The sequence below is a fragment of the Perca fluviatilis genome, chromosome 11 (assembly GCF_010015445.1).
Source record: "Perca fluviatilis chromosome 11, GENO_Pfluv_1.0, whole genome shotgun sequence".
NCBI classification, from domain to species: domain Eukaryota; kingdom Metazoa; phylum Chordata; class Actinopteri; order Perciformes; family Percidae; genus Perca; species Perca fluviatilis.
In genome coordinates, this window is record NC_053122.1 from 30133406 (window position 1) to 30152276 (window position 18871).

At 41.3% G+C, this 18871-nt stretch overlaps 1 protein-coding gene and 1 long non-coding RNA gene across 4 annotated transcripts in view; one reads left to right on the forward strand and one right to left on the reverse strand.

Annotated features, from left to right (window-relative positions):
• LOC120568730 (2-lysophosphatidate phosphatase PLPPR4-like) overlaps window positions 1-18871 on the forward strand; it is a 117089-nt gene that overhangs the window by 31772 nt on the left and 66446 nt on the right. The window contains exon 2 of the mRNA XM_039816413.1: window positions 1411-1596. Within this exon, the coding sequence (XP_039672347.1) occupies window positions 1411-1596 (186 nt within the window). The remainder of the gene's footprint in view (window positions 1-1410; window positions 1597-18871) is intronic.
• On the reverse strand, window positions 10639-16224 carry LOC120568731. Of its 3 annotated transcripts, XR_005640762.1 has the most exons (4): window positions 15793-16224; window positions 12557-12735; window positions 11661-11795; window positions 10639-11236 (listed from the first exon to the last, which is right to left on the reverse strand). It is a non-coding gene; the product is annotated as an uncharacterized LOC120568731 (long non-coding RNA). The 3 variants fall into 3 exon arrangements; XR_005640761.1 differs by having other exon boundaries at window positions 10639-11795; window positions 12591-12735; XR_005640760.1 differs by having other exon boundaries at window positions 10639-11795.

The window sequence follows — 18871 nt, forward strand, 5'->3', positions numbered from 1 at the left end:
ATAATTTACAAAGACTCAACAATTCCAGTGATTTCCCCCCAAGAGCATGCATAAATGTGACAGTGGCAAGGAAAAACTCCCTTTTTAGGAAGAAACCTCGGACAGATCCAGGCTCTTGGTAGGCAGTGTCTGACGGTGCCGGTCGGGGGTTTGATGAACAGTGGCAATGATAGTCACAATAAAGATAATGACTAGAAATAGTAGTTGTAGTAGTTCATGGTGTTGCAGGGCACAGCAGAGCACAGCAGGGCGTGGCAGGACGTAGCAGGGCATTGCAGAGCGTAGCAGGGTGTAACAGGGCTCAGCAGGGCATAGAGCAGGACCACGGCGACAGCTGCAACCATGCTTTAGGTGCCATCCTAATCCAAGGAAACATGCTGGGCGAAAGAAAAGCATAAGGACTCCGGGGAATAAGCTCCCCAGAGCTAGGTTAGTAACAGGCATTTCTGGGACATGGATACACACAGATGGAAAGAGAGAGGAGAGAAAAGCTTAGTGTGTCAAAGGAAGTTCCCCGGCAGTCTAAAACTATAACAGCATAACTAAGAGAAGAAGCGATAGGGAGGCGGCGTGCCGTGACTGTGGCTACACCCCCTCCCCTGCCGGTCTAGGTGAACGCTGCAACTCCTCACTCCCTAACTACAAGCTTTATTGAAGAGGAGAGTTTTTTAGGTTTACTCTTAAAAGTGGTGACGGTGTCTGCCCCCCGAACCCAGATTGGGAGCTGGTTCCACAGGAGAGAAGACTGATAGCTACTGTGTGTGCGTGTGTTTGTCTCGTCGTGGGGAGAACTGAGCAGCAGCAGTGGAAGTTGCGGGAAGCGCCGGTGAAGTTGCGGTGATTGGATCAAATTGTGAGGTCGCACAAAATTCACGGAGATTGGAAATCAGAATTCCTGGTAACCAAGGTAACAGTCTTTTCTCCCTGTTGAGGTCGGGAAGAAGGTATCAGATACACCAGGCAGCAATGAGAGGCTCAGGAGGAGCTTCTACCCTCAGGACACTAGGATCTTATGGACACTGTCCAAGACTCCCCCCACATACTATGATGAATCATGCACAAGTTGAAGGAACTGATGTGGTTACATTTCACTGGAATTGTACCTTGTATGTTTTCATGTGATAAATAAAATTAATTGATTCATTAAATTGGAATATTCAGGCTAAATTCTAGTACAACTCATTGATTTTATATAACATTTAAAAAAAAATTATTGGAAAAAAGATTCGTGAAAACTGTTTAAATTAGCAGCAAGGGATCATGTTTTGGTATCACTACAGAAACATAGGTGTCACATCGGCATAAGTGTTGACCGATTGAATACCCAGTCCTAATATTTTTCTTCTGATGAACATTAGGTTTTTATTTAAACCATTTTCCTAATTCTTTTGTATTGTTTCTTTACTTCAGCTCCCTATCCTGGCCTCCTCTGTTGTCAGCCTTTATTTCCTGGAGCTAACGGATATTTTCCAGCCAGTGCATTCTGGGTACAGTTGTAATGACCGCAGTCTGTCTCTGCCCTACATCCTGCCCAGACAGGAAGTCTGCCCACTGCCTCTGCTCTTCAGCTTGGCCTTCGCCGCTCCCACTGCCACGGTAAGTAAACCTTCACACTGGACCTGACTATATGTAATATGTACACGTGGCTTACACATTGAATATGTTTACATGCACACACCAAGATTCCACTAATATATTTGATTCAGGTCATGTAAACACCATATTCAATGTGGATATTCAGAATAAGGCTTTTTTTCTGAATTTTCCGATTTAAGGGTTTGATACACCAAGCCGACGGCCAGGAATTAGTGGCGTTGAAGGCCGACTTTGGCCTTGTTGGCCCTAGTCGCCTTTGTCTTGGCCAAAAATTAGCACTGTAACACACCGCAGAGACTACAGCCGACGGCCAAGTATCACATACGTTCTGCGCCTGCGTGAGAGGAAATAACTCTCCATACCAGCAGATGGCGGTAATCTATTCGTCATTCAACAAGGGAAACCGGATAACGTTGCTATGATACCCACAACAAACAGCGTTTGCTCGATCAGCGGCAGAACTGAACAGAGCCTACGCTCCCTGTGGTTCACTCCCTGACAGGAAGACAGCATACATGGGGAGATGGCTAACCACACTGTCCCTCTCCCTGGCTGTCATCCGCTCTCCCCTACGTAGTCCCCCTACGCTGGGAGCGGATGGCCCGCTGCTGGCTAACGCTAGCTTGCTAATTTCCTCCACCCAACATGCTTTCATCCTACAGTGATTACAGAAAATTTGCCAAACAAAGTGGTCACTCATCTGGCGATAGCAATGTGCTTTTCGAGAGGAAGAGCGTGTGAATTAAACATTAAGGAGTAAAATTGTCATTTTATGAGATAATGTTTAAAATTTCAACTGGGACTAGGTCAGACTTCTTGCTGTAGCCCAATTGTGTTTTCAGGCTAATAGGTCCCGGCTATAGTCATCTGCAGGCATCTTTTCAGTAAAAAAATATTTAGGTGAAATGAAAACCTTATTTTCCAGTATATTCAAATATATTACTCAATGCCAATAGGACTTACAGTATGACTGACTGTTGGAGAATAAATGTCATGGTGTTGCCTTTCAAAAGAGACCAAAGACATGCATGTAGTCGAAATGGTTCAAGAATAATTTTCAATTTACTTTAGGTATGCCTTATATAGGTGTTTTTGCCAAATTTTACTGGAATGCTTGGGGGATAACGTTGTCTGATCACACTAATGGAAATAAACCCGTGATTTTAACTATGTTGACGACAATTCTTTTAAACTAACTACCGTTTGTTGAATTAAACTTCCTAGTGTAGCTCTCAGTAATGACTCACTCTATTTTCAATTCACTTTCAAGGTGCTGTTGTGGTAGCTAACAGAAAAACACAACCAAGGAAATACTCAAATTAAAAAAGAAGTTTTATGACTTCACCTATTTCGTCTAATTTTGTAAACTTTTTCTTCCAGAGCTTTAAAAAAAACTGTGTTAAGCAATTGCTGACTTTACTGGCAGTATTGTTTGGGGTGTAACCCCAAACAATACTGCCAGTATTATGTTCGATCTGTACATTAGGGTTGGGCGGTATCCTATTTTACCGCGGTATACGGTATTACCGTGACTAATTAAAAATTATGACGTAAGGCGTCACCAAACTGTTGGCTTGTGCACCGTTCAGAAACTGAATTCCGCTACGTTGCCAGGCAAGTTCCTGAGCAGCCTTAGGGGAAGTGAGCTGGCGCTTCAGACCTTCTCCGGTCCTAATGAACAGCTTGACTGGGTAGTGCAGAGCAGGCCTGAGGCCCAGATTGTAGAGCTCTTTCATCACATCTCGATATTCAGTTGCTTGACTACTTTGGAAGAGTAATCCTCAAAGATGTGGATCGGGGAACCCTTGTGGGTTTCAGAGCTAGCGTACGATGAGCTTGTTCCAGCTTTTCAGATTTTCGAGATTTTGCTGCCAACAGGAAGTTCGCCTTATATTCAAGACACTGTACTTTCACTCCTCCTAAATATTTAACCCGATTCACTTCAAATTGTTTCGGTGTAATCTAAAGGCCTTAAATATGAAAAGTTATTTGAACCTTGAGTTTTCAGCAGGCTCGTTCGAGATGAACTGCGCCTCGCCTGTAAAGTAGACGAGAGCAGGCGGCAGCAGCAGGGGGCGGTGACAAAAGTCCGCTCTCAAGTCGGACAGTTTTCCAGCTGACTCCAGCAGCCTTCAGGCTGAACAGGAAGTGACAGAAACACGGTGGTCCGATTCCGATTTAACAAAATGTTATCAGACCCCTATATCAGCTCCTACACAGTCTCCAGTTGTTTTTATTATGACAAAGTAGCTGTCAAAATTCTCTAGATGCGATCTGTTGCTGATTTTAATAAACAACAGACTGTAGATGATCCGTAATCTGAACAGATTTAGTCTCTCTGACTTTTAAACACAACTATCAGCCACACAACATGTGTTCTGTACAGAATAAGCTTTAAATCAGACAAATCACAGTTAAAATCCCTCCGATTGAAAATCAATAAAAAGTTTATATAAAACGTCATCATGTTGAGTCGATTCTGAACCAATCAGCTGTTTGATCAGCTGAGAGGCTGGCGTTTCCCAGCATGCCCTGGGTACACCTGCGTCCGCCTGGCTCTTGCAGTTGGTGAAAAGCAACTGCGCTACCTGCGTCTCAGAACTGCGGCCGCCTTGGTCTCGTGAGATTATCGTTGCCCACGTGTGCATGACGTCAGAGCAAGTCGGGATCAAGTCGGACACAAATCTAACCGGCATGCATTGGGCGCCGATCGCCGGTGATCGATTCTGCGCAGATCTGGCTCATCTCGAACGAGCCTATTATGATGCTGCCGTGGCATGGCGGCCATTTTGAGCATTTTTTTCATGAAGCAGGAAATGGTTGTAACTGGAATGTACATTGTCCTATCTGCCCAAAATTTCGCTTGATAAGAGTCCAGGCCTGAGGACATCTACATGCCAATATTGACTCATAGTCATAGCGCCCCTGCTGGCAACAGAAAGTTAACTTATATGACAAACATCTACTTTACATAAAATGTACAATCAGTACGTTTACGTGCACAACAATATTCCACTATTATTCCGAATATGACAATATTCCGAATTTGATACAGTAAACAGCATATTCCGGTTGGATATCCGAATAAGGCCTTTTTCCGAATATAGCATTTTGCGATTAAGACGTGGGATATTCCGGTATTATTCTGGTTTTATAGGCATTCTTTGGACATGTATACAGCGCATTCGGAATATGTGTCTCAATCTGGGTTTTTACCGCAGGCTCATGGTCAGCTCTGTGCGTTGCTATGGTTACTGTACACAAACCAACCAGCCAACAGTTTGCAAGGCTGTAGACCTGATAAGATGGAGAAACACAGCTACTTTTAAAAATTATCAAAGACTTGGTTATCAACATGTTTTTGGATTTGCACACACATCGCTAGGCCAACATTTTCAAGAAGCTGGTTGAAGGAATGAAAGAGGGACGCTTGTTCGCACGGTCCAACAAGTTCGCCACTGGTGGAAAACTTAATAATAAGGGTTAATGGATTATCAGGTATTAATGGACGACAGGGGGCCAGAACCGTCCCACTCTGCCTGGTGTCCATTATTTACCTGATTATGAACATTTTGAAGGGCATTAATTCGCTCATACCATGGACAATTGCTGAAGAATATGTCTTAAGACCATTCATTTATATTTTGTATGCGTTTAACAACACATCAAAATCTAAAGCTTAACAATAACTTGTTTCCCTGGTTACAGCTGAGAGTTTGACAACTACCTGGAACAATCATTCCCATCCCATAAGGTTCTAATGCAATTGAAAGGTTGTTCACTGCTCCAGTAAGTAGAATGGATGTTAGATACAACCAGGCAATGGCTCAGGCTCAGCTCATAGAACCCTTTGGCTCAGTTTTGAGCCAGAAAAATATTATGCTAGCAAGATTCAAACCCAGACAGCAACCTAACATTGAATAAATATTGATTTTCCATCTGAATCATCATTATGGTTGATATTGAAATTTCAATGCAAAATAAATGTTGAATCACCATTACTATATCAATGAAACCTGACGTTATTAATGTTGATGGCAACAACATTGGAACAACATTGATCTGTAGTTATCTTTATGATTGATTAAGCATTGATATTTGGTTTACCGGGCGATATTGCCAATGTGTTGAAAAGTCATTGATTTAGAGTTGACCGGGAAACGACTTGTTGTTGAAAAGCCATTGAAATATAGTTGACCGGGAAATATGATTGAAAATGTATTGATATATAGTTGACCGGGAAATATGATTGAAAATGCATTGATATATAGTTGACCGGGAAATATGATTGAAAATGTATTGATATATAGTTGACCGGGAAATATGATTGAAAATGCATTGATATATAGTTGACCGGGAAATATGATTGAAAATGCATTGATATATAGTTGACCGGGAAATATGATTGAAAATCCATCGATTTTTGGTTGACCGGGAGATCATCGGGTGGAAGATCAACGGACACAATCATTTCTGGACCCTTGGGACCCAAATACTAACAGGTAAGCTTGCTTATGTAATGTTCGATATGATACTTGTACCAAAACAAATACTGTTACTCATTAATATGATGGTTAGTGTAGCGTAGTAACCCACGTAGCTAGTACTGCAGTCATTGAAATAGATTTTGTTAAACAAATGTCAAAATCTGCATTGTTTGCTTCCAACGGGTTACAATAAGTTAGCAAAAACCTCTGAGTCCAGTCTATTTTTATGATAGCTAGGTCGAAATACATGTCTGTACCATTATACCAATTGCTAAGTAGGCAGATACACTAGGGGAGGATGTATGTTTTGAAATCCATTAACACAGCGCCGCTATTTATTCTTACCGCCGGTGAACAGTGCAGCCTGCCTGGACACTTTTCGTTATAGCTACCTATCGTCACAGCCACAATTTCTGATATTGATACAAATACCAACGTTTGTGCCAGCCAGACTAAATCCAATTTCACTGGGATCAAAATTGAATCCTTACAATAAACAGCGCAAAAGTAAATTAAAACACCAAGAAACGTCGGTCATCTGGAATTTGAGCTGCTAGGCTAGCTAGCTAGCTAGTCTATCAAATGAAAGGCAGAAGGCTAGCACTAGCACCTAGTGCTACCCGCAGATGTGACCGCGGCGGGCCAAAATTACACAGAAAACCTGACTTACCTTTACTTTATTCAATGCAGAATTGAGTTGTAACTGGAAATGCTGATTCGACCATGTCATCGTAATAAAAATTTCCCGATTTGAAGTTGCTTGTCCCGAGTCTCGACAAAAGCCTGTCGGGACCCTAACATGTCCGGGTTTACACCACTACTAAATTGTCCCGGTTAAAATGCTGACAGCTAAACGGTGTAAAAGTGTGACTGTATTGTAGAGGATTCCAACAGCGGGACGTACAACAGTCTGCGCTAAAGCTACAAAAAGACACAAACTAGCACGGTCACTGCTGTTCTCGGAAAAACAACACGCAACCTTTATTCACGTCTAAGGTTGCGTTGACTTAAAACTGGTAAAACTCGTGGTGCATTCACAGTTATTGGAAATACCCTTTTCTCATCTGTTTTTGTCGTTTAACAGTAATTTAAATGTGAAATAACTTATTGTTAAAAGTGATTGTTATTAGGCCTACATTTTTAATAAATAATTTAAATTCCCCCCTTTTTTTGTGCTGATCCCAAAATTTATCCGATTTATGACTCATAACCGTGATCTGATCCAACTGTGAGTTTTGTGATCTGTTGCACTCCTATACAAAACCATTCCAAATAACGCAAAACAGGTTGCGTTCGAAATATTATGTATTATGTCAATCCCTGATGATTCATAAGATATAAAGGAATGAAGTACTGCACAAATCATGAATTCATGCATTCATTCATAATTCATGTACCCTTCCCGTAAAGTGTTACCATAACTTTAGTTCAAGCCTGTGGCAGTAGTTCCAAAAAATTGTTTAGCGCCATGCAATGAAAAATACCTTTTCACAAGTTCAGGGGTCCATTTTCCAAAAGAATGCTTTAATTCTGAAAAATAAAGATGGTCCCCCACAAAACTCACGCAATTACTTTTAATATTATTTCTTAGATATGTAGGCTACATACAGTACATCAAGAAAATTCATGAATATTAACTGAGATACCCCATTATGTTGTGAGCAGTAGGCCTACGTGTGCTGTTGGTATAGGGAGCTTTTTCCATTTTGACATCTATTTTACTACTTAATCACATGTGGATCATTTACATATGATTTTTGTACCACAATCTACATATAATAACAATAAAGAAAATATATAAATCTGTGTCCGGACTTCTTAACCATGTAATGATACATGATACAGCAGATACAAATATTGGGGGAATATAGGCCTAAGGGTAAACATTTTGGTTTCCTGAGTACATATTTAGGAGTGTATTTGGCCATACTTCTTTCTGTGTTCGAGCTGCTACAGAGTGGAACCTTACCCCCATAACCATCAGAAATCAAAACACCTACAGTACATTCAAGATACAGTTAAAGAAATGGCTCATTGATAATCAGAACATTCAACATTAGCATTAACTTCTTGACCTGCTCACGCTGCCCCCCTGCTGGCTTCTTGCCTTGTGTGTGTGCATGTGTTAGTGTCTTTGTCTAATGTTTGTCTGATTGTGGTCTCTTGTGCTCCTGTTGTATATTTTTGGCTTAATAGTACTTTTTACTATGTATTTTAAATGTTATATTGTTATATAAATGTGTAATTTTACATTCTTTTAGGGTGACTTTTTTACCATCTGTCTGCAGATGAAAAATAGTCTTCTGGCTAACTCTGGCATATTGACAGAAATGTTTATTAATATGCACCGTCTCTGTAATAAAATAAATTAAAAAAAATGTATAAAGTACAATGACACTGTGTGATTGTGTATTTAAATTGCTCTTTGTTAACACTGACTTTTGTCCTTTCTGTTCTCTTACAGATCACTATTGCACACCAAGTAAGCAAAACAATTTTGTTTTATTTCATTTCTGCAAACACTTGCACCACTTGCACTTGTACAATGACATCCCGCTGGTCAAAGAGGCGGAAAATTAAATCAATGCTTACGGCCACAGAGTCAGAAATCCTGCAGCAGTTTGAGAAAACTTATACTGATCCCGACATGCAAGGCAACTCTGTCGCAGAACTGGAACATGTTGAATGCCCAAGTGTAGCATTGGAGTCAGGTGTTTCAGTCTCTAGCTCAGTTGTGGACCAACCAGGTATAGGGGAACATGAGCAGAAGTCAGCATTCAGTGAGACTCCTCTGTCATTCGACACTGTTCATGACTGTCCATCAGCTAGGCCTGTTGATTCAGAATCAGATGATTCTGATGCTGAAGCTCCAACATCAGCATTAGTGACGAGTCTAAGATTTTGGGCCTCTTCCTTTTCTGTCTCACTTGCCGCAATGACTGCACTCTTGAGCATTTTGCGAGTGTTTCACCCAGAATTGCCCAGAGATGCTCGGACAATTCTCAAGACGCAAGGTGAAATAAAAACTACGAAAATGGAGGGAGGGGAATATTATCACTTTGGCCTAGCCGCAGGGTTAATGTCAAAACTTAAATCTTTGAAGCTGCCTGCTAATTTGACCACAATTAAGCTGCAGTTCAGTATAGATGGTTTACCCCTATTCCGAAGCAGCAGAACTCAGTTCTGGCCCATTCTGGCTACCATTAATGCAGATTACAGCAGATCACCATTCCTTGTCGGCCTCTTCTGTGGCTTTACCAAACCAAAGAGTGTCTTTGAGTTCTTGGGCCCATTTATTGAGGACCTTAGTGGCATTCTAAAAAATGGCATTGCTCACAATAGGCGGCAGATAATGGCAGAAGTGTGCTCGTTTATATGCGATGCCCCAGCACGAGCTTTTATTAAAAATGTAAAAAGCCACAACGGTTATTCAGGCTGCGACAAGTGTTTTCAAGTGGGTGAATTGCACAACAAGATGACATATCCGGAAAGCAATGTTAGATTGAGGACAGACACAGACTTCAACTCTATGACTGATGATGAACACCACTTAAAACAAACTCTGTCCCCGCTAGCTAGTCTGGTCAAAATGGTGACAATGTTCCCATTAGATTACATGCATTTGTGCTGTCTTGGGGTAACCAGGAAGTTGCTATATATTTGGATGAGGGGCAAATCACTGGCAACTAGGTTGTCCAGTAAATCAATTGAAGAGATTTCCATTAAATTGAAGGAACTAGGACCTTACACTCCTTCTGAGTTCAACCGGAAACCCAGGCACCTCTCTGAAATAGATCGCTGGAAGGCTACAGAGCTTCGATATTTCATGCTTTATGCTGGCCCAGTAGTCCTGAAAAATACCATTGCCCTTGAAATTTATGAAAACTTTATGTTACTTTCTGTGGCCATGCATCTGCTGTTGTCTCCTGGGACACCAGAGGAAATGATTGATTGTGCTCAGGGGTTGTTGACTTCATTCGTAACTCACTTTGGGCAGCTATATGGGAAAGGTGAAATTACCTACAATGTCCATCAGCTGACACACTTGGCATCGGAATACTGTCTGTTTGGTCCCTTGGACAACATATCTGCATTTCCGTATGAGAATTATTTAGCGCAACTGAAGCGCCTATTGCGCAAGCCTCACTTGCCTTTACAGCAAGTAGTAAAAAGACTTTCAGAATCACCTGCGCAGACCTCGGACACTGTGAAGACAGGACAAAAATTCATGCATCCTCATTATGATGGTCCGTTGATTTCGTCATTAAGTTATGGAGACCAGTACCGTAAGCTTGTTACGGAAAAGTACACGTTATCATCTAGGTCTGGGGATAACTGTTTTCAAATTGTAGATGACATTGCCGTTGTGGAAAACATTGTCAGGGTAGTTCAGGAGACTTACATAATATTTCGAACGTTTACCAAGAAAGAGTCCTATGGCCAGTATCCCTTTCCATCTGCAAACATTGGGGTATATACAGTTTGGGGGTTGAGCAAGAATGTCAGTGTGACGAGGCTTCAGCACATTGGCAAAAAGTACATACTTTACCCTGACAAAACACAGTTCATTGCCATTCCCATCATTCATATCAATTAAAATGTCCAAAATGTCCAAATCAGTTCCTATAATCAGTTTATGCACTCAGTTCATCTGTTTATCACTTCATAAGTTAATTTTGGTGTGCTTTGTTTTCTATACAGTCTTTCAAATCCCCTGCCTTTAAAAAAAAAAAAAAAATGACCCAGTGGTGCGTTGTACAGTTTAGCAGTGGTGCAAATGAAATTGTGCCAAACACATGGGTCGAAGGGGATAAAGTCTTCTGGCCCCCATACCCTCCTAAGGACTCTATTAGGCTGAATGCAGCCATCCTGAAGCAAGAACAGCCTGGACATGGATGGCACACATACCAACCAATCCGTCTCCTCATAACTCGTGGTGGGTGTTCTCAAATTTGCTTTTGACAATAAGAATCATAATTAACAATCAATCATTTTTTTTGCCCTGTCTGAAATATTTCTCCTGACTCTGACTGTACTTCTGTTATTCTATGTTTGTAGATAGTCATGATGAGGCAGTGAGGAGCCTGGAACGATATGTAAATAAAGATTGCGACACCACTGACATCCAGTCTGAGGAGGAGAGCCACCATGCCCTAAAACGAAAAAGAAGGTAATAATGAATGTCCATTTGGCAGATGCTTTTGTCCAAAGCAAACGTATAAGCAGGTTTAACCATTTGCTGTTGACATGTGCAATTTAATAATTTGTTGACATATGCAAGTTGACAATTTAATTGCTCCCTTGTTTACTTTTAGACCCAATCCAATTTATCATTCAGATAAGGAGCCCCAGAATGACCGCAGATTCGCCCAAGCCCCCAAAGTGTTATTTCCAGGTATAGTTAGCCACATTGTGGTGTGTGTGTGTGTGTGTACATAATCAAGTAAGCTTTTGCAGAGAATAGAGAATCTAATTACGTATTACGCACATCTGCCCCTAACCACCTCCCCCCCACATCTTTTTTTTCTTTAAACAAACCAGCAACCCAACAAGCCAGTCAGGACAGCCAACCATCACCTCCAAGGATCTATCAGACCCTCCAACGCCCCAATTCCTCCAAGTTGTCTTGCCCCAATGTCCCAGCATCGTTCCCTGGAGATGAATTGGCCTTCTCTCCACTCACTCCAGTGCATCTACTCCAGAGGCCATCTCCTGAGGGTATGTTTTTAAAAATAAGTAATTCATATCAGATCAAACATTCAAAATTCAAACCAAAATGTAGTTTGTCCTGTCAAATGGTTTACTTTCTCTCTTCATACTTGTTACAGATTCTGCAGACACTGCCAGGCTGGCATTAAAAGGCAAGTATAGGAATGTTATTTTCTAAGGCTATCATAGGATTTTATTCATATGTGCTAGGGGCCCTGCTTTATCTTTCATCAATGCTTTGATCATTGAACGATTTACCACCTATCAACTGTTAGCTTAAACCAATGGATGGAGACATTGCTTAAATATACACAACTGTTCAAAAGTTTGTAATCACACATTTTACCATTTGGCTTCATTATAACCAGACTCATGAAATAGTTACCTGGAATACACTTAGACACTGGGAATGGTTTTACAACAGTCCTAAGAGTCGTCTCATACATGCTGAGCACCTGTGGGTCGATTTTACATGACTCATAATAATCTTGAAGCCTTCCAGTTGACTATTGCGTGAGGCTTACTATAATGAAGCCCACTGGAAAAATTTGTGGTGATCCCAAAACCTTTCAACATTAGTGTAGGTCAATGATGAAAGAACATTAAAAAGTATTAAACATTACACTGACTGCTTTAAGTAGTTTTGATGATACATTTCTTTGTTCAACATCTTCTGAAATCTTTAAGTAAAAGGGTGTCAGCTTTTGCATTTAAATGTTAATATTTTCTTTGTCAATAGATGTGGCTATGCAGAAGCTACTCACTGCAGTGACAGAGTTAACAAAGGAGGTGAAGGACCTGCGGGAGGAGTTCAGGCAATTCCGTCAGTCCTGCAGGTGTGGACAGTCTAACTCTGTGGGACTGCCGCTGGCGGAGCCCTTGGAGCTGCCCCTCCACACCATGGAGGCCCTGGACCATGCAGAAGAGACACTGCAAAATGGAACTAACCGCCAAACAATGGTAGTTGTTTAATAGTTACATCATTCTTCTGTTAAAAAACGTCATTGATATGCACAACTTCTTTAAAATGCCTGACAGTTATGACAGTGGACATAAGGTAATTTGTATTGAACCTTAGTCTCAGTCAGCATTTTACACTTCAATATTTCCTAAAAACTGCTGTTGTTTCAATACGCTTTTATCAATTCCAGCTATATTGAGGCAGAAAAAAAAACAAATTCTGCACAGACCAAATTGATCTCGTATCTGTGCAGGGTATTTCACAAAAGCCGAATTAAGAAATCCAAGACCCTGAACTGTTTTTACTCTGGAGTTACATAAGGTCACTGTAGCTTTGCACCGCCATCATCCAGACAGAGCCTACATTAAGCTACACTAGGGATATTATGTGCCGTTGACTGTAATAACATAACTTATTACGCTGGAATCTATGAATATGTTGGCGTGATCAAATGTGATTCCAGTTAACCCTGCAAATTTGTTATTCTTTGCCAGACTGCCCGTCTCACCATTATTGGAGGGACTACCCTAGAGGTGAGGGTCCGCCGTATGATGGCACACATGCTATCTAATGAACTGGCTTCAGGACTGAACTGGGCCGGAAAGAAGCACAGGGAGTCATCCAAACAAAAACGGCCCTTTAAAGAGCTGGCACTCTGCCGATCTATGTTTGGTAAGTCCTGCTACATTTTCAATCACCATTATATGATCAATTATAAGCTGCAAGCCAGAGGGCCTTAATGCACCTCACCCCACACACCACCAGGAATCTTAGCACGAAGTTAACATGATAATCCAACAGAAACCTCAGCATTCAGTGACTTGTAACAGTGTTCTATAATTGTTAACGTTCACAACATTAGAAGAAAACATTTTGCTACATTGCTACGCAAATTTACTCAACATTTTTTCTTAAAATGATTTGAATATTTAATTATTAAAGTTTCAACTAGCCCACCTGTGACAAACAAATCTCCTGGTCAGCTCACATCACCACGTGCACACTTTAGCCTACATTCACTTTAGACCTGAATGGCTGTGATTGTCTCAAAATACATATCTTTTCTAAAATATATCTGTATAAAGTTATGTATATAAGGTTATGAGTTCTCACAATACCATATACCACCCAGCGCTGGTCAGCGTTATGTTAACAGCTGCCACTATAATGGTCATGTAGGCAACGTGCTCCAATTCCTGTCAGCAAACAGGAATTGGAGCACGTTGCCTACCTGGGAGCTGTTTCACGAAAGCAAAATTTATAAGGGTGAGGCTATTTGCACCCATGGTACAATTAGCAGTGTATGCTATTCGTACCCTGGTGCAATTAGAAATGAATGCTATTTGTACCCTGCCGGTGCACACAGCAATGTGTTCTATTAATACCCCGTCTGGTACAAATATCAATGTATGCTATTTGCACCCCTGTGCATTTACAGTACCTTGGCATATATTTACACACAGTTATCCATACTACTCATGTATTACACCTTTTTGGAATATTATCGCTCTGACATTTTTACCCTAACCATAACCAATCCCACTCCTCTTGCCTAAACCTAAACAACCCAACCAGAGCAGGCATATTCATGAGTCTTCCCCTACCACCCTTTTTTTTACTTGCGCAATTGCATGCAAATTATCCAATCCAAAATTACAAAATTGAGACCACCTCACAGGGGAATCAAACTCCAAACTCCCATACCAAAGGCAAGCGTTCTAACCACTCAGCTAGCAGTTCTTATAGAGAGTTGGACAACTCTTTACCACTTGTTTTCTTCAAGCTTCGGTTGCTAGGTAACCGTACTGTATACAAAAAATAGATACTAACTAACAAACCAACGGTTGTATGCTTTCACTGAAGACAGAAAGCGCAACTGTAGTATCCATTTTCCGCTAGAAATTCAATTGTTACAAACTTTAGAAACTAAACTTCCCTAATATGCCATTTTCTGCGGTCATGGAAGATGAACGTCGGCCATGATTTCGGTGTACGCGAGCAACGTGTTGTTGTTGTTACGTCACAGGGTGTGAATAGCTCAGCTGTGTGGCCGAGGCTATTCGTACCGGGGGTGCAAATAGACACTCCGAATTTTTTTTATAAATCCAGGATAACTGATAAAGTGAGGCTTGACTAATAGGTGCAGCCTGCCTTGGTGCATTTCACAAAGGCCGAGCCAGGCTGAAGTAATTCGGATAGATGCGCATTCAAGGCTTCCAATGCTAGCATTTAATGCAAAGTGTACAACTGTACGTTTTTGCAAATGACAAGTGACTCATTGAATGGTTTTAGTTAAGAGCAGTAGTTCGTAAATGTATATTTGTCATCATTCAGTCGGTTCGCATTATCTGCCATGCTTTTTCTCAGTTGATTTTTTTTATAGAGGCAGAGTTTCCTTCTTTACATATTTGCTCCCTCGTATATGGACATAGAAAAGAAAGACACTGAAGTAATTGGACTATAAAATCTAGAAACTATGAAGATAATTAAGTGATAAATTGCATGCACACTGTAAACATGAATGTGACAAAGTGATATTCATCAGTTATTTCCCCCCAGCAAAATCAAAGGTCAAAAACCATTGAGGTGTCCTTTCCCTGTTACATGAATGTGCAGTAGTGTACACTATATAGTTACTGGTCCAGTGAACTAAGACTGTAATTTGGGAGGATTGTACAATTAGGATATGTTCTTAAAATTGTACACCTTAAACATACAACAAAAAATAATTTAAAGTGCAGGCTGCTGAGTGAACAGAAAAGGCTCCAGGATTAATAAATCCTGGCTGTTAGCCTGGTCAGGACCACGTGTTAGGACCAGGCTAGCTACACAGAATACATCTCTAACTTAGGTGCCTCGATCTGCTTTTTTTGTGAAATGGAGTCAAGGTTTTGTGAACCATGTGGGTTTTATTATTATTATTATTATTATTATTATTATTAATTTTTAGAAATTTTGGGAACTAGACCACATATAACTGGTCTATCCTACAGCCAGTAACGTTAGCAACATTAACGGTATATATTAACGGTAACTTACCTCGGGGTTTTTTGGTTGGTGGCCAGATGTGTGTCAACCGTGAAGTAATGTCAGCTGTTGACAGGGATCAAATGTCACGTCAGCTGTCGGTATAATGGCAACGGCGTTCTGTGTTGCTATCTTGATAGGCCGTCCGAAAAGTGGACTCGGGGGCAGCACGTAGCCCGCGTGTGTGTTGAGTGTCAGTAGTCCAGGCTTCATTACGCGTCACCGTGACATTATCCCCACACCCCCAGGCCAAAAAAAAAATACCATGGAAATTTTCCTTACGAAAGGTGTCACTGCAAGCTGATCCTTTTTGCCTCCCTTTAATTCAAATAAACCCATGCACATATTGGGCAATTTTGAAAAGTGCTTTGAATGTAGGGAAAACATGATAGGCTAGCACACAACACTGCACAAACTGCCTTATCCGATCATTGAAAACTCCTAGGTTACTGAATTTTCTGTTTTAGATGCTCTTACACAGCAGATGGGGACAGCTGCCGTCACCCAGTTCACTTTTGCCCAGGCTGTGCAAAAGTGGCTGGGTTATGCGCCAGACCGGGCAGGAGGGAGTGGACGTCAAACCACGTCAGAGGACCTCGAACTCTAATAGGCTATAAGAGGACAATACCGAATAAAATAAAATAAATTTGTTTTTACCTTAAATAGTGTGGTGTGGTCAGTGTTTTAGGCTAGGCTATAGGCACACATTTTAACATCTTGGCTGTAGATAAAGCAGGATATTCATTTAATTTAGGGAATTACATTTTCGTATGCCTAGTAATCATTTTCAATGGCTTAATAACGATTGAAATTCCATTGAAATCACGTTGATCCATAGTTAAGTTGAAATTTCAACATTGTTTCAATATTCCTGATAATTGAAATACCATTGAAATTCCGTTGATCTATGGACAGGATTTCAACGTTGTTTCAATATTAAAACAGGGTGCAAAATGACGTTGAATCAACATCAGAGTTCGACGTTGATTCAATGACTTAATGTTGACAACGGAACGTTGATTTAACATAGTTTCAATGACTGTTTGCTATCTGGGAAATCAGTAACAAAACAGTAAATATAATTTGACAGTATGTTTAACTGTCACAGTTAAGTGGAGCAGGTAAACCCAAATGCAGGAGACTGCAGACAACAGGAACTTGAAGACGATTCTTTATTACAGGTTTAATGCAGGTGTGCCAGTTTAGCTGGTGATCATGTCAACTGTTGTTTGCATAAAATCAGTGAATATTCAACAAGGCCCTCCCTACTTGTTAACAGCGCTCTGCTCTGCCTCCGCCCCTCGAGTGCCGAGAGGTTCACATTTTCACGAAGCCTGAGTCGAAAATGAAGCTCAGTCAGGGCAGCGGCATTTAGTAGTCCAGAAAGGGTGACTTTGCGCCGGTTGTGGAGCTCCGCGGGCTGCCAATATCTCTGTGCCCGAGTAGCAGTGCTTCGGCTGTAGCCTCCTTCCACCCAATATAGTCCCATGGCAATATCTGCCTAGAAAATCGTCTAGTCTTAATCTGCATTGGTATTTTTACTCGTTAATACGCAGGCCACAAGAAGTAATTAGGTTTTGTTCATGTTGTTGTTAGGTCACTTTTACTCACGACATGCTAATGAAAATAAAGGATTCCATTCATTACGCTAAGCTAAGCTAGCGCCGCCGCCGCCGGACTAAGACAATGCATGCACTGAGACAAAAATGCGTTTGCCCACCTATATAAATATAGCGGAGATGGTGAATAACCCTATTTCAACAAACGGTGGCGTATTCCTTTAAGCATTATCCACACAAAATGCTCTACAAACAGGAAAGTGTCTAAGTAAAACAACAAAGGTTTTTGGGGTTTCGAACATGAGTCTCGCGGAGGCAAAATGTTCTTTGCATCAAGAATTATTACGACTACACTACGGAGAGCGGACAACAGGCTTTAGTCTATCTTATTAAAGTACTAGCCTACTAGCCTACTGATATCATGATGTCCATGTTAACTTGTGATAGCCCATGACATGAGCAAACACAGCGAATGCAAGCATGCCCGGCAGGAACAGTTGAGGCCTCACTGCCTCATGAAAGCCCTGTTTAGTAGAGAGCTCATTAAACACTTACCAAAACCACTCACCCACTCAATCCTCTGGAACTACAAATCCACCTACCTGGACACATCACACCATTTTATTGCCCCAGTTGAAGCTCCAAATGGGTCAACCTAGATAGAGCTCCTCTGGTGTGGATACATTGCCTACACAATCAAGCAATGGATAGCCCTACAAAAGGATTAATTCTATCAAGTTATGTGTATTCTGAATATTGCAGAGGCTCCTTATTATTAAAGTCCAGTGATTGTGGTCACAAACTGCTCCCACCATGACTTTATAAGCCAAAGTGTCCACCTGCAATTATTCAATAAATTGACAAACATTAGGCCTAGGCCTCACCTTTTTCAAACCTTTGTTTTCCCCCTGCCAAATGTTGCTCATTTGGTAGGCAATCACTCACAGTTATGTGGAGGTATACGTTTATGACCTGTAATGTGAAATGGAATACAGCTGATCAGAGTTAGGCGCAGTAAATATCCATTTCCATAGGCCAAAGGCTAAACTTCAAGGTCCAAGTTTCCAAGGTCCTAAATATTCTCGCAGGTTGCGGGAGAACAACTTGTAGGGTCCCGCCTTACACCACAAAATCCCTCCCTTCTCCCCAGTCCAAATTTTATGTACCACTGTGGGGAGAAATTGTCAGATGTCTAACAAAAAATCATGACAATCAACACTAAGATTAACACTGACCCAACAAGTCATGAATTACCATTTTCCTGGGGAACGCAGTGGTGTCGGAGGCCCCTCATGTACTGGAGAGTGCAGTGACGTGGAAGGCCCCTCATGTGCTGGAGGGTACGGTGGAATAGAGTGAAACGGAGTGTGACATGGGGACACTCACCACTCAGAATGACATGGGGGCGCATGCTGCTCAGACTGACAGAGATTTATCAGCAGAAAGGGTTGATGGAGTGGAGGCTGATGGGCCACTCCACTTGTGTGGGATTCTTGGTATTGGGTCAATGTATCGTTGTAATTGATCCATAT